Raw genomic sequence first — 16089 nt, forward strand, 5'->3', positions numbered from 1 at the left:
GTATTCGCCCACGTATATTTCGCCTAAAAGAAAAAAATAAATTGAGATCTTCTGAAATTCAAAATTGCTTCTAATCATATCCCTTAGCTTACTTCTCATACTCGAGAATATCGGTGCTGTATTATTAGAAGCCTTTCCCATCCAAACTCCCTGAAATCTGGTTATATAGAGACCCACCTCCCTACAATGAAAATGTAATATAATAGTTTCCGAAACAGAAATACAGTGAAAACTGTCTAATCCGACACCTGAATAATCCGACACACTGTGAATTACGACATTAAATTTTGTTCCCATTTTAGTATTTTCCTTGTTTTTAACATTGTGCAATCCGACACCCTGTCTATTCCGACACAAAATTTGTCTCCCAGTGCATGTCAGATTAGACAGGTTTCACTGTAAAGCTTAAGGGTTCTCCACACCATGTGACTTGTGACGCATAGAGAGAAAAAATACGCAAATTTACTTCCGGTTTTACCAAGAATATACATGCACGAATTGTCCTTCCACCGTTTGTAAACAATGAACACATAGCACATGTAGCATGATCACGGAGTGACCGATGAAAAGGAATTGCGTTTATGTTAGTAAACATTATAATTCGTAAACAACAGGTACTGGTGGGTATGACGAGAAACGTTTAAGTTATTTATACGCTTCAGGCTAATCAACCGAGTGTGTTTTTCATAGTTGATTTCGGCAGACTAATTTGTGCGTTTCAATAATACATTATCTCATTGTGTGTTTATAAATATTGATTTATAAAATAGTGTGCGTTTCTAGTTTTCCTCCTTCATATCTGTCCAGTTCAGTGGCCAGTAAATTACTTAATATATACATGTAGTATGGTAACATATGCAGAGACTTGCCTAAGTTTTTGAGACCCGGACAACAGGAAAGATAACTCCAAAAAGGAACTTTGTTACCAAAGATTTTGAAAATGTTTTTCTACATCGTGGCATTTAATTTTAATTTAATTTCTTGATGTAATTTAATTCATCAATGTTTCTTCTCTACAAAAAGAGTCCTTATTGATTTTTATCGAGATGTATTTCAGAGAAAATGAGATTTATGTATTTTTTTTATAAATAAAATAAATTTCTGTAAAAAATGTGTTGATCGATAAAATTAGGTTTTTATGATTATTCTTTGAGCTTCTAAATATACGGAGGGTTAAGACAAAATTTGTTGTGCTAGGTATGAAAACGCCTTGAGAAAAATATCGTGAAACTTGTGAAATAACTATTTTAAAAATTCAGTATAAATTACATTTTAACCCCTGGAGAGTTTTTAAAGGTTGATATGCTTGTTAAAAGTAATGTTCAATAATATGAAAACATAGGCTGTGGGTGTGTGGAGGAACCTTAATTTTCAGAATCCTTTATAGCCAGCCAGATGACCCTTTGATACACAAGTAATTATCCCCCCCCCCTCATTTCCCAATCAGTGTCAGTTTATCGTAGCCCTTCCGTTTTCATACAATAGTAGCAATTGTTAAACGTCCATATAGTTTATGCCTTCCAGTAGATTAAATTCAAAACAGTACAAAGCAATTGTGACCGGTCGGATGGGGATTCCTACTTATGGAATCTATTCTCAATTAACTCTGATATCTTTAGAGGTACGTTTTCCTCTGCTCAAAATTTGATTTTTTTATAAATCCATTAGCTTGATAACTGTTTCTGTATAATTCATATACCGTATAACGGGTTATTTTAACTGCTGTAAGTTTTTCTTTACGAATTTTGGCTGAAATAAGGTCATTTAAATTTTAACGCGTTAATTTTTAACGAATTGAGCATGTCTGCAAAACATAAAATCATCGGAGAATGTGTTTACATACAAATAGGACTAATGCATATGCAAGTCCGATGTAAAATCATAATGAAATTATTCCAGCGATATGGAATGTCGATTCATTAAATTGCGATATGTTTGTTCATTGAATTACCACAACATATCATGTGTTCTACTTAGATTCCTCCTTCAATAGTCTTGTCAAATTTTCAAATTTTCCATCAAAATGTGAACTAATTGCAACAGTTTGAAAACTTAGTTTTCATCAATCTATGATATGATCTGAATATATAACAAAAAGTTAAGAAAAATTTATACATGGGAAAATTGAAAAACTGAGGTTATTATTGGGACGCATTGTGTTCACTCTGATTACGTGTTAAACGAACAATGTAAAGTAAAAACTTCTATACTGATTTAAAAAACAAGAACATATAAGTAGGGGAATAAACTTAACTGAATAAACTGAATTGGAAAAATATTAAATATTGGTTACTATATGTGTTGGTTGCCTTGGAAACAGTATAAACTGCGATTATCACCTACTTTTGACAATGAACATTTACATTTCCATGGATACATTATCAATGAATTTTACATGAAAAATTTCGGTTTTCAGCAATGCTAATAAAATATTTCAGAAAGCAGAAAATGCACCCCCCACCCCCCTCCCCGAATCCCTCCTGTAGCTGAAAGGTTTTCCCCGTATATGAAGAATATTGTGGGAAGATCTCACAGAACCCCATTCCTCACCGAAACACATTAATTTTATATGTTTTTATTCTGGATTAGGTAGGTTGTTAATTTTTTTTTGTCAAAAAATATTCTGAAATCTGAATTTTTTTTACGCACAGCAAAGCTGTTCTTCATATATTACATTGTAGTTGTATTGTCCACCCTTCAGAAAATTTTCTTTTAAGATGTGACACCAGTTTTGAGTCCCTGCAATATGATTGTTTGGTAACTTGTATAAAATGCTCAGAAATTTAAAAAAAAAACTCAGTTTAAGGCAGTATCATAAAAAGCTTGGACACTATAATGAGTATGATGGTTCTAGCTTGATCAGAACTTGAATCCACCCCACACCTGGGTACCCTACAGGGTATTTCTTGTCAGGCGTTTAATAAAAATAATATCTTACTCATATCAAGTGGCTCAATGCATTTTTTACCCTCCATCTAATGAAACCACGCCCTCCGGTGTGATAAGAACATAGCAACATTTAATGTTGCTTCATGGATGGTGATATTCCAAAAATATTTCAAGATTTTTTTTCAGTTTAACCCTCAACTACATTCAATAATATGAAGATAAGACACGTTTTAGGATAAAATCTGAAATTGTTATCCCCTTAAAATAATCATAGTTGACCAAGATGTAGCCGAATCAACAGTAATTAAATACATTGAGTACAAAATATCGTGAAATCAGTGCGCAAAGGTCCTGTGCAGTTGATAATTATTGTATTTTTACCCTTCTCAAATCTTAATGTGTTTCAAACCATTGCTATGTAATGTTACTTTAAGACGGTGGGGACAATTGAAAGCACACATTAGATTATTTAATTCTTATTGATAAAAAAATTAAGGTCAAATTAAAGCACTTATACAGATGGAATGAAGTAAAAAAAAAAGCAAGCTAAGTATTTGTTTCAAGGAAGAATTAAATGTTAAACTCTTGGTAGATACTGGTAGTCAATTTTTACCTGTTCAAATTCATATGTAAAAGTATTATTAATGTTTGTTATATTTTCCCCAAATATTTTTATCCTAACAGTAATAGAAATTCTAAGACTTTGACTTTAATCTAGGAATTCACCCGCATGGTGCATTAGGTAAAGCATCTGCACTACAGCTGCGAAGTAAGGAGTCGATCCTTACGTCGCGGGTTCGAATCCCACTGTTGGATGTGGAGACCTGTCGAATAATACCGTATTAACCGAGGTCCCGTGTCGCAGGAGGCACTGGCGCGAAAAAGATCCCCCATTGCTTTATGGTCCTAAGTGCTGAGTATAGAACAAAATGTGCAGCTTTCCAGCGGCAAGTGGTGGCGTCTCCATAGGCATGAAAAATTCTTGAGAGGGACATTAAAAAATATACAATTATAGTAGAAAGATTCACGTCAATCTGTTTTTCTTTTTTTCAATGTTGCTCTTAAGAAGAAGTGACTTTGAAAGTGTTCCAGATTGTTCACATTCTATTCTAAAGCATGCTCATGGAAACGCCATTATCACCAGTCCCCATAAAATGGAGCTTCAGTAAGTGCCGCATCAGTTTTTAAAAGTGTGTTTAATTTTTTTTTGAAAAGTTACATTAAGAATTAAAAAAAAAAGCATTTAAGCATTTAATTCTGCTTAAACGATTCCATTTGAATTATTTCCATAACTATAAACATAATGCAGCTTTTGTACATGTATAGATGCATGATGCAGTCTTTATAGAGAAAAAAGGTCAATATCAATTGGCTTTTTATATAAGGTTTGCACTCTTTACAAAAGCAAAAAACAGTAAATTTGGAGAGCAAAAAAATTGTTTGAATTACGCAGTTCAAATATAAGTTCCGGAGATACCTGAATGGAATTAAATATTTGATTTTTGTAACTTAGAAACCTTCAAATCAAATCCTGTTCATTTGATTCCATAAATTATGTACACTTTCTTTTATATGAGATTATAGTTTATATTATCTACAATTCTACATTAAAATATATACTGTTGCAATTAGTTCTCATTTTTCAGTAGAATTACTAGACCATAAATTAAACACAATTTGCTAAGTATAATTATTGATTAGCGCCATGTGCTCGTCTTCATTTTACCGGAAATATAAAGAGAGACAACTCAAATGATTAATTTGACACTTATTGTAATAATGTTTGAAAAGGTCACGTTTTTATTGAACGCAAACAATACAGAAGAAAGGGACAATGGCCTTGAAAAAGGGTATAATTTGAAGATCAGGTAAATGACGATGTTTGAATACCTAATGCTTTAATTAATATCAACTTGTTTGTCCCCAATTGACGATCATTATAAAAGTACTGAGTTAAACGATAATTATAGTCGATACCCTTCTAAACATAAGTACCTGAAAATTAAGGCAAGGCTTTTTTTTTTATTTTTGTGAAATTTTAAGCGTTTAATTAAATTCTACAGATTTATAAAACTCGTAAAAATTAGCACACGTAAAAAAATACCCGTAAGTGTGATATACGATAGTACAAGGATAAAATGAAAATATTGTTCAAAGCTTCGATGTAAAATATATTGATCAGATTACCAGAAAGGCTTAACATTAGCCCACCTGAGCCGAAGGCCCAGTTTAAGGTACAGAGCGGGTTAACTGACGTCACAATAGGATTTAAACGTAGAAATTTTCATTTTCTTATAGAAGTACATCGAAGCTGCTTTTAGTTATTTTTAGAAATAAGCAACATTTTGTGTAGGTACATGTAGAACCAAGGGATGGGGGCAGAACAGAGGGTCAAATTTCTTCAAATGAATACAATGGAATAATCTTTAAAAAAAAAATTGCTCAAGAACAGCAAATCAAAGATGAGTAATATTATGAAAGATATTCTATATATAATGTTGGAAGGAATGGGCAGGGCAAAAGTAATACCTGGGGAGAAAACTTTTAAAATCCGTCTATTAAAGAACAAAAAAGCAATGGTTAAAATATTCATATGAAAGAATACCAGTCAAGTCCATGACGGAAAACCGTCCAGTTGAAATGGACGGAATTCCCGTCCTGTCATTCGAGTTCATTAAATAGCGGCTTTTATTGTATATAGAAAGATCTGAAAGGCTAAGTCGTCAGAATTCCGGAAAAATTCTTAATATAAAGTACGATCGCACTTGCTCTGAGTTTTACAAAGTCCATTCCGGTCACGTGGTAGCGTCAAAATGGATGAAAAACAGGAAAACGACAGAGAGATAGTGGGTAAGTTTAATGATGTTTTATGTACTTTTTATAATTCAAAACGTTGTAAATTTAGACAAAACAGAATCTTGAATTAATTAGAATTTAAGATATCTTACTTAAATGGTTTAAAGTAAACAAGAAAATACTTGATCGGACAGCGATCGGATGCTGATTTATTTAGGTCAGACCATTTTTCTTTAACATTTGGACGGTTATCCCGTCTAATGAATTATCTGAATCAGTTGGACGAGAAATCCATCCAATAAGGCTAAACTAATTTAAGGACGGAAAAACCATCCAGAGTTTGCATATTAGATAAAGCAACTGTGAAACAATCGTAGACCATGTAAACATTGGTGAAAGTCAGCACTAATTTCAATATTTTTATGCTTATGCATTTATTTATCATTTACATGCTTTATATCGATACATTATCTTGATAAAGCTTCAGCTATGCCCTTCATCATCACATTGGTCCATGGTTCCACCTCTTGCATGTCTTTGCAATGTGCATTATGCATGTTATATTCATGTCAGCATGCTTAGGAATAACCATAAAACATGTATAAATAAAAAAAAATCATTATGGATTGTTAATTATATACATGATTACATGTAAACAGTTTGACTGTTGGTATGATTGGACCAAGTGCAGATTTTACAAAAACTCACTTCATCATGTGTTCATCGTAACAATTACATTACCCTCTTTATTATATAGTTTAATCATGTTAATCCGCCCAACAAGTCATATATATTTTACTATTCATTGGCGTCGGAAGCAAATTGAAGGTTCGAAGTCCAGTACCAAAAAATTTTCTTCCTAACACCAATTTTAACTTATACTAAGACTAGTCTATGGAAAGTGGGGGGGGTTAAACTTACGAAGATTTGTTCAATGCCTATACTAAGTATATATTGGGAAAAAAAGTGGGGGGCTAAGCCCCCTAGCCCCCCAGGTTCCGACGCTTATGCTATTAGTCATGTTAGTTATAGATTTCATTGCTTAAACCATGTGAACAAAACCCATGGTAGCATGCTGACTCTAAGTTATCAATGTCAGGTATAGTACCCTGAAACAAAAACCAGATTTCGTCAAAAAGATTCAAATAAACAAACAAAAAACAAATCAGTTTGATAATACATATGTTAGTTTTCAAAAAGATGTAAAATTCAGATGTACTTATGTTTAATAGGGAAAAAAGTAATAGTGCATGATGCATGGGAGTTCATGTACAGCATGTGGTTATTACTTGGTATACATGCTGTCAATGTGTAAATTTTCATATTTTTTCAATTCTAAAAAATCTTTATAAGCTGAAATGTTTAACAAAATAAAATGGCAATTTAAGACATTTTCAGTGGTTATTTTGTTTTACACTCTCAACATAATGAAAAAATCACAAGTGACAATTATGCAACCATTAGCATGATTAGATTAGAGACTAATACACACCAGTTTTATTAAAAAATGTTTCTATTTCACTTTTCCTTCTTGTAGAGCATGTTAACAACTTACAGAAATTATGCAGACTTTGTGGGAAATCAACAAAAAATAATGAACGGACTTGTAAAACAAACTTCTCCATGGAACTTCTGCAGCTATATGACATAGACGTTTTTAAAGATATTCCATCTGTTCATCCCGAATTCCTGTGTCAGTCTTGTCGGTGTCATTTATATAGAAGTAAATCAGATACTCAACAGAAGAAGTCTAAAAAGCCACGAATAACTCCACAATTGGATAAGAAGAAAATGAAAACACCTCGGCAATTTATTCAACATGAAAGAAATTGTGAAATATGCACATTAGACATGTTAGCTAAAAACGAAGCATCAGGAAGTCAAGACAAAACTTCTTCCGAAAGCAAGATACAGCAGATAATTCAACAGTTTGAACTGTTGGATGTAGAGGAAAAAAATATTTGTGTTCAAAAGATTTTAGAATCATATATGCCTCTTTCTTTATTAAAAGAACAAATTGCCAAAGTCAGCTGTCAATATCCGCATGGCAACATTGAAAGGTTGAACAACTTTTACCCCCATGAGTATCTTTCTGCTTTAGATTCTCGCCTTCTCCATATTTTGCTGTCAATAACAAGACAAACCAAAGATACTATACAAATCCAGACTATAATTCCCCAAATAGAATCAATTTACAGATTGATTGAGAAAGACTTCATAGGAATATGGTCGTTTATGCAAAATTTAGTGACATTTTCCTGCACAAAGAGTAGACAAGCATGTAACATTCTTGGTACAGCCATTCCAGGAGGGAAATACTCATACATTTCATCATATCTAAACTCAACAGAAAAAGATACTGAATCACCATGTCCAAAAGGTGATGTTGCATTTATATTTGACAATGAACAAGTTATTGGAAAAACATGGAACATAAATGCACAAAACAAAGTCAAAATGTCAGTGATCACAAATGTAGCAGTTGTACAAATTCCAACATCTTCCCCTCTTCAGGAAATGCCAGAGTATAGTCCAAAATTATGGTTAACTTCTGAAAGAAATGATGAAACAGTCAAGGAAATGTGTGAAAATCCAGAGGATGATGGAAACATGTTTAACAAACAGTTGATTGATACTCATTATGAAGAGCTGTATCATCATTTGCACAATGTTATAGGACATGTGAAAGAAGAACTGCATCAAAAGGATGAGACAGGAAAGTGGCAGGATGCACTTGACATTGAAATATCAAAGAAAATGGAAAATCTGTACAATCAAACTTGCCAAAAATGTCACACTAAGTTTGGGAAAAGAGCAAGGAAATGTCCAAACTGTCAGGAGAAAAAATCTAAGAACAGTCAATCTGTTCAAGAGAAGTCCCACAATGCCCAAAACACTTTCCTAGGACAGGAAGAAGTAAAAAATGTAACCACCTTCTGTAGGCATCATGGAATTTCAAATGTTGAAAAACATACTGGAAGTAAAAAGAAAAGTGTGGAGCCTGATCAGCAATATGCTCATGTTCAATCATTTCACTCTGGTAGTCCTGTAGAAGTGACTTTGTTAGATCCTGTCTTTGTCAATCCTAATTCAATAGAAAGTATGATTCTCATCTTAAGATTCATAGGGAAAAAAGCAAACATAAAAAAGTACATATCTGAAGAGCAGAAGGAGGATGTATATATACGATCGTGGACTTTCGTTTGCTGTGATGGGCTTCCACATTCCCTTGTTAGGCGTTTAGTGGAAGAGTATTTCATATGTTCTCTATGTAAAGAGGGATATCTTGGAATTGAAGAAGCTCAAAACCATGCTGAAAAGAAACATCCTGGAACAACACCCTACTTCAGTAAAGAATTTGATTGGGTGTTTTTGTTAACTGGTGAAGGACATTATGAGATGAACCTAATGAAAAGCTTCATGGAACTAAACTGGACTGTCTTCATGAAACAGTTTGTTGAGTTAATGGGTTGGAAGTCAGAAAAGGCATTGCACTGTGCTCAACACTGTACCGATAACCACAAAACATGGCAGCTCATAAATGCATTTCATTTTGGCTCGATGATGGAACTGGTCCGGCCATATGTCATAGACTGTCTTGAAAAGAGTCTTGACTGTACTGCTCATGGTTTCATTTCATTCGTGAAGCAATATGACAAGACTCAATGCAATGTCAATTTTATGTATTTATTTGAAATGGTTTGCAAGTACTCACAAGGAATAATAAATTTACGTGCTGCTGTAAGGCGAAATAATCCTCAGTTGTTGATGTCAGCAAAATGGATGACGAAAGAACTTTTTCATGGGAGGAATCATCCTAAGTACCAAGAAATAGAGATCTACGAAACTTTTATACGTCGAATTTTGCCTGATGTTTTGAAACAGTTTTTTGAACAATTTTGCAGTTTGTCAAAATCTGGAAACAAAAGCAGGGGTCAAGGCTTAGATTTTCTACTTGAAGAAGAAAACAAAAATGTGAAAGGATGGCTGAAAAGAGGAGTTCCAAGTGATGAATCGTGGTTAGCCACTTGTCGGAATCATCAATCTTTAAAAAATTTGAAGAAAAATGTTTTAGCTCATGCTTGTGTAGAATCACTCGAATGTAATGACAGAGAATTGAAAATTGAAAGTGCAATCAAGGAATGGAGATGTCATTTGAGGGAATCAAAGTATATTGAATCAGATAGCCATGGACCAGTACTTACATCCCTCAGTGGACATGTGTTATGTCAGGAACTGGTGAATTTTACGACAGAAGCAAATCGAAAGAGATCGTATAGAATATTGGATATGATACTTCATCAAACTCACATTTAGACAATTTTAAAAGCAACATGTTTTCTCACCACGGAGCACGGTTAACAACACCAACACTGTGACGTTAAAACCAACGTCGAGCACGTTTCTCAAACGTACGCTGCCTTTTCATTTCATACATGGTCAGAAATTATGTATGATTCTTCCTAGGCTGAGTGTTCAAGTGAGCTCATGGTCCTCTTGCTAAAAATCATAACCAATACCCTATTTTGGCGGAAAATTTGCTGTATACATATAATAAAGTTTCCCCATAGGGGGATCAGTAACTACGACTTGTAATCATTTATCCTGTAGAAAACACGGGAAAACAAGAAAACAAAGACGAATTCATTTGCTACCTGAGTATTTTATTCACAAGTTCTCACCTTTATGAAGCATGGGAACTCTTTCTCGTTCTTCTTCATTTCCTGAAATCCATAAAAAAGTAAAAGCTTCTGAACGGTATTAACAGGTAATGTAAACTAAGTTGAATTTGTTTCAAAATAGTGCGACTAATAGTCAGCTTGATAGTTCATGATGATTCTTAATTTGTTAGTTACATGATCATGAATATTAGGGAAAATGATATCAGGTATCACCACAGCCCCATGATAGCATTAACTTTGTTAAAAAAGGACACAAATTAGAGGTCTCTCAAAAGTATTCAGTTATTGGTACAATGGTAGAACCACCGACAAACATTAGAAAGAATTTAGATCTACTGTAAAAGCACATAATTTCGAGGGGTAATGTTTTCGTGGTTTGAGGAAAATTGCTTGTTCATGATTCCGTGAATGATGAATAGTTCAGTAGTAACGCATGCGATCATTTGCATTTCGTCGTAAAATAAATTCTAGGATCACTTCATATCTTGAAAACAACGAAAATGACCCCCACCCTCCCCCCAAAAAAGTAATTTCACAGTACTTAATAGAGTTATAATAATCTTGTTTCAATTAATCTATTCCCTAACTAATCCATTCCCTGATTACTTTGTACGTAGTAACACCATATTTTTTGTATGTCACTTTAATTTGAGGGCAACAGTAAAAATAAAAAGAAGAAAAGAAAACCGCATTACATGTTAACCAAATATTCTTCATGACAGCTTAAAATAAGATACGTCAGTTCGAAATCTAACCTCGACCCCTCATTTTGGCAACTGAAGTTAATTTTTTTTTCTTGCAAGAAAAGGAAGGACGTGAAAATTGAGGAATTTTTTGGCACTCGAATTGGAATTTGTTAACAGCTGTAATTTATTTCGTTTTAATGTATGGGTAGAGACTCCATTTTGTATAAAAGTTTGACACACAATTAATGGATTTTACCCAAGCTTGTTGGAAACAAGTTTAAAGTAGTCACCCTTTGTAACATTTCATGTAAAAGATAGTTTTGTTTCATTTTTAGTTTTCTCGTTTCCGAAATAAAGTTCCAATGTCTTCTGTTTCTTAGATATTCATGTATATACAAGTTCCCTAACTCTTGGTTTGAAACATTCAGATTAAATTAGTTTTAGACAACTTTCAAGATTATGAAAGTATTGTGATAATAGGCAGTATCCCTAATTTTTAATGAGATAATAGACATTTGACCCATAACATTTGAAGTCAATGACTCCATTGACTGAAACTTGTAGCTCAGGTGCCAACGACGAGTTAACATTCTTTGATACATGTAACGAAGATCATTTTTTAGACATAGAATAATCAGATAACGAAGATCATATTTTAGATATAGAATAATCAGATAAAGATTAATCTGAATTACAAAAATAAGCATCAAGGCATGTTTTTAACGCTTTCTGAATCGTTACTTTAAGAAAAATAACTAATACTGCTTTTTTAAACTCCAGTAATAAGTTTTTTTTTGACTATATATATGTATTGTTTTTTAAGGCAATCTTTTTTCCTACAATCTATTTGAATTCCAATTTGCATTAATTGATTCATTTTATATACATATTACAATTTGAATCTGTACATTATTTTAATTCAATCAAGTAATTCATTCCAAATGTTATTAAAAAATTGAAAGAAAAAATCTTTTGTTTTATTGTACTCTGTTTAATGTTTAGAATCCTTTTCAATGTCTCGAATCAATAGCAAATTTGTCATTTTGTTCATAAGTTGAGTTATTTAATCCTAAGGATTTCGAAATGATAAAAACCATAGTGTCAAAAGTAAGTCTCAAGAAGGTTTTGTCAGAAGAATGGAAGAGGTAATAAAATGCAAGATAATTTGCTGTTGATATTGATTTATAAAATCTTTAAAATACTAAGATCTGTGCAGCAATGATGGCATGATAAGAGTCATGTTAATTACATGTATACCTATTTTCATGCATCACTAAAAAAATCTACTGACTTTTTTCCAGTTCTCTTATTGTAGCACAATCTAAAGACGATTCCTGCAAGCTTTAAATTTGTCAAACTGTCCCTCCCCGAGGCAGAAGAAAACGAAGACATCGTCCTCGACAACATCTCTATCACATATATTTCTTCCGATATTCGTACACCAGATTGCTGATATACCATGTAGCACAAATAAGTCCACACAGTTTCATTGTTAATGACAATGTCTTCCTTAGTGGCACAATGAAGACCATTATTAATTTAATTGTTAACGTTAAATAATATATTGGAAATTTTAGACTTTTGAAATAAAAGAAAAAATTTTTAAAGTGAAGGAATTGTTACTTACTTGTATTGTTACGGCGTTTACGGTAAAGGAGATATATAACGACGAGAACGACCAGGTCTACGATGCATGTCGAAACAACACCAGCAATAATTGCTGTGGTATCATCATCTGGTTGGTAAGGATCTGTAGTGTTTGATGATACTGACCTAAATCATAACTTGAATAATGTGAACGGTTTTTTTTTTGTCAGAAGTAATTACTTGGCGTTATAATGTTTCATAATTCCAATAAAATGAACAAATAAATGACAATATATAGAAAGATAATAAATACATAACAACAGAAATGAAAATAAGGCATGTAATCGGATTTTATAACGCACTTTGAAAAAGAAAATCAAAGTGCATTAAGTTTGGGACCAAATCAACGCACTTTGAAATGATTACAATTTTTTTTTCAAAGTGCATTGATATCGACCATATTAACGCAATTTGAATAAAAAAAAATTTTAATGTCTTGGTCATTACAATATTCTTGAAAATCTTAGGTATGATAAAAGATGAACTGTTGGATAAATAAATGATAAGGTCACTTCAGGATGCGAAAGTGAGGATTTAGATTTCTCCATGCTTTGAAAATTCTTTCTCTCTTAAATGTTAACTGTACTTAATTTTTTCCAGTTTGTATGCATTTAATGTAAACTAAAATAAATTGCAAGTTTTTATTCGTCATACCACCTATACGAATTCATTTATTTGGATGTAGCATAGACCTGGTAGCGGAGGGGGGGGGGGGCACACAAATGTTCTGCAAGGATATACACAATTTAGGCATCAAAAATTGGGGTTTACCTTTGGGTGACACTTTCAATATGTTACCGACGGCTATGTATAAGAAAATAAAGTTTAGCTATATCATGTATATACTCATCTTCTCTTTGTTCTCAATGAAGGTAAATCATTGTATGTAATTTAAAATATTTTTCGAAAGATATAATTACTACAAATTAATTCTCTTAATTACTAGAAATCCAAGTCTGAAATTTTTTTAAATACATCTTTTTTTCCAAAGTGCAATAAATGTCCACAATGTCATGGTAAAAAAGTTAACGTACACTCTTAATGCACTTTGATTTTTTTTTTTTCAAAGAGCGATGAATGTGCACCAAATTTAATGTACTTTGAAAAAAAAAAAAATAAAAGTGCGTTGAGTGTGTCCCAATTTTAACGCACTTTGAAATTTTTGCGTAATTATTTTCAAAGTGTGTTGCTACAGTCGGATAAAAAAAAAATCGAAACGTTTCCTTACATTGAATTGTTTGGGCAGTTTGCATTTGCCAAATAACATCTTTTCTCTGGATTTATTTCTAAACAGGTGGGATCTGAAACATAGATTCAATGGAATATTAAGGAAATGCGATTAAAATATTGTTTCCATTTATATTTCATATAAAAGAAATACTAATTACATTTGTACACTTCATTCGTGTTATAGGCTTCTTCTGGACAACCACTTAGAAAAGCTGAGCAGTTATAGGCGTCCAGGTGTCTGGTAGGTACAGCATAAGGGCACAAATCTTTAATTGGATAAATAATATTTATGTAAATTGTTACATTAACAGCAGTAGAATAGAAATCAAATTAGAGTATTGTTTAATTATATACTAGGAGAATAGGCTGACTCACTAGCTCCATATCTGCCAATACTTCCTTGAAGACAAAACTCCACCAGTGAAGATCTGTCAGCATTAGGTACACACTGGTACAGGTTCCTACCCAGTGTATCATTGGGACATTGTAACTTAATGCCATTGCTCAGCCAAGAACTGGCGTTTGTAGGACATGACGTCACTGACCTGAACTTCACATCCATTTCCTAAATAATCAGTTTTATTGATGTTGATAATTAATTTTAATCAACCAAGAAATATAAAGGATATTTGGTTTTGTAGCTAGAGAGAGTTTGATAAAAGAGTAGTATGACGAAAATTTGCTAATTTGTAGGATGGATTAAACTTTAAACATATAAAAGAATCATATTTGAAAATTGAATTACGAGGGCTGTTCAATAAATAATGTCCTCGGTGCTCAGAGAGAAGCAAAAAAACGCTTTTCAATGATTTAGTCTTCATGATTTTACTAATTAATCTCTTTTAAGTAAAATACATGTCCGTAACATGTTTTATCCAATTTCTGGTCGTTTTTAGAACTCATTTTTGGGTATGACCCTTGGTATACTGGAAAATGGCAGATCCAATGATTTCCGGGACTTGTTTCTTCCTTCTGAAAGGTGTTTTTTCCAAGTTTGGAAATAGAAACAAGTCAAAAGGTCAAAGATCTGGCGAATATTGTTTATGTGAAAAAACATTAACTTTCTGTTTATCCCGAAAACCCCTTTTCTCTTCAGGGCATGCGTGTTTGGACGCTGTCTATAAGAAATTGAATGTAGTGGATTCATGATTCTGGGTCCTTCCTCTAATAAACCTTTTGATTTTTTGGCCAAAAAAGTGCTTTCTAGACTCCTCCAGGAATTAACCTGTCTCTCCGAATACGATTTTGAACAACAATACCACTAATGTTTAAGAAAATTACATATAAATCTGTCTTTGTGCTCTTGCATACCTGTGCACTTGTCAGACATTCGCCGTTTTTATCAAGTACATCTTATGATAAATTTTGTTTTTTAGGGTTTTAAGCAATAGATTCATGTTCCAATATCTGTTTGAAAATAAAACAAACGTCGATAACTACAATAACTGATATCTTAAAATAATTGTTAAGAATTTACACCTTGTCGTTTTCACAATTTTTTTTTCAAAATATGGGGTGACCTTTGAGTATCTAGTTTTTTGCCGTCAAACGTGTCTTAAATTCAGTGTTAACTACCCCCGATGTGATGTCTATCAAATTTGCTATGTGTCTTAAAGTCAATCATACATCATCAAATATTATTTGTTGAAATTTGGTGAACAGTACATAAGTTGTTATAATTTTTGTTGGCAAGGAGGGTACCCATTTTTGACGCCCATTATATAATTTTTTATCATTCAAATCCACCTGCTCTTTTGTCTATAAAACAGGCATTTGTTGCTGTAAATGTCATATATTTCAGTGAATATTTCTTTGGGATTTTTAACAAGTTTTACGGCAGCTTTAATGAAGCTTTTATTTTCACTCTAGTTTACCGATTCTTTAAAATTCAATTATAATGCAGTGTCTCGAAAAGCCCTTGCTCCCCAGCTTCTCACGATGAAACGATGTGATGAAAAGTGGTCACATAAACTGTTTTAAATTCAAGAAAGATTCAATAATGAGAGAAAGTCAAGTTTAATGTCATATGATATCTGTAATATATGTCATATAGTTCAGGACATTATTTATTGAACAGCCCTCGTAATGCCGTTCTTCCTTTTTCACTTAAACACTCAATTTTACGTTAAAGTCCTTCAAAATCTAGTTGTTTCAAGATC

The 16089-nt window shown here is 32.7% G+C and overlaps 2 protein-coding genes across 2 annotated transcripts; one reads left to right on the forward strand and one right to left on the reverse strand.

The window, feature by feature from the left end:
• Positions 1-5503: 5503 nt before the first annotated feature.
• On the forward strand, positions 5504-10002 carry LOC134259320 (uncharacterized). Its single transcript, XM_062741917.1, has 2 exons — positions 5504-5739; positions 7223-10002. The coding sequence occupies exons 1-2, from the start codon at positions 5703-5705 to the stop codon at positions 10000-10002; spliced, it is 2817 nt and encodes a 938-aa protein (XP_062597901.1). The 5' UTR covers positions 5504-5702.
• Positions 10003-10353: 351 nt separating this feature from the next.
• LOC134259322 (uncharacterized) lies at positions 10354-14492 on the reverse strand. Its single transcript, XM_062741918.1, has 5 exons — positions 14306-14492; positions 14089-14196; positions 13929-14001; positions 12681-12826; positions 10354-10409 (listed from the first exon to the last, which is right to left on the reverse strand). Exons 1-5 carry the CDS (start codon positions 14490-14492, stop codon positions 10354-10356), a joined length of 570 nt encoding a protein of 189 aa, XP_062597902.1.
• Between the last annotated feature and the right edge of the window lie 1597 nt (positions 14493-16089).

The sequence above is a fragment of the Saccostrea cucullata genome, unplaced genomic scaffold, assembly GCF_032062105.1.
Source record: "Saccostrea cucullata isolate Sc308-1 unplaced genomic scaffold, CSIRO_AGI_Scuc_v1 ctg2424, whole genome shotgun sequence".
In the NCBI taxonomy this organism is placed as follows: domain Eukaryota; kingdom Metazoa; phylum Mollusca; class Bivalvia; order Ostreida; family Ostreidae; genus Saccostrea; species Saccostrea cuccullata.

What these genes read in the sequence shown, in the direction of transcription:
- LOC134259320 (XM_062741917.1), top strand. Translation starts at nt 5,703, where the DNA reads ATGGATGAAAAACAGGAAAACGACAGAGAGATAGTGG. An exon ending in AAACGACAGAGAGATAGTGG is followed by an intron (nt 5,740 to 7,222) that starts GTAAGTTTAATG and finishes TCCTTCTTGTAG; the next exon opens with AGCATGTTAACAACTTACAG.
- LOC134259322 (XM_062741918.1), bottom strand. Translation starts at nt 14,492, where the DNA reads ATGGATGTGAAGTTCAGGTCAGTGACGTCATGTCCTACAAACGCCAGT. An exon ending in CACGAATGAAGTGTACAAAT is followed by an intron (nt 14,002 to 14,088) that starts GTAATTAGTATT and finishes TCTATGTTTCAG; the next exon opens with ATCCCACCTGTTTAGAAATA. An exon ending in AACTGCCCAAACAATTCAAT is followed by an intron (nt 12,827 to 13,928) that starts GTAAGGAAACGT and finishes GTTATGATTTAG; the next exon opens with GTCAGTATCATCAAACACTA.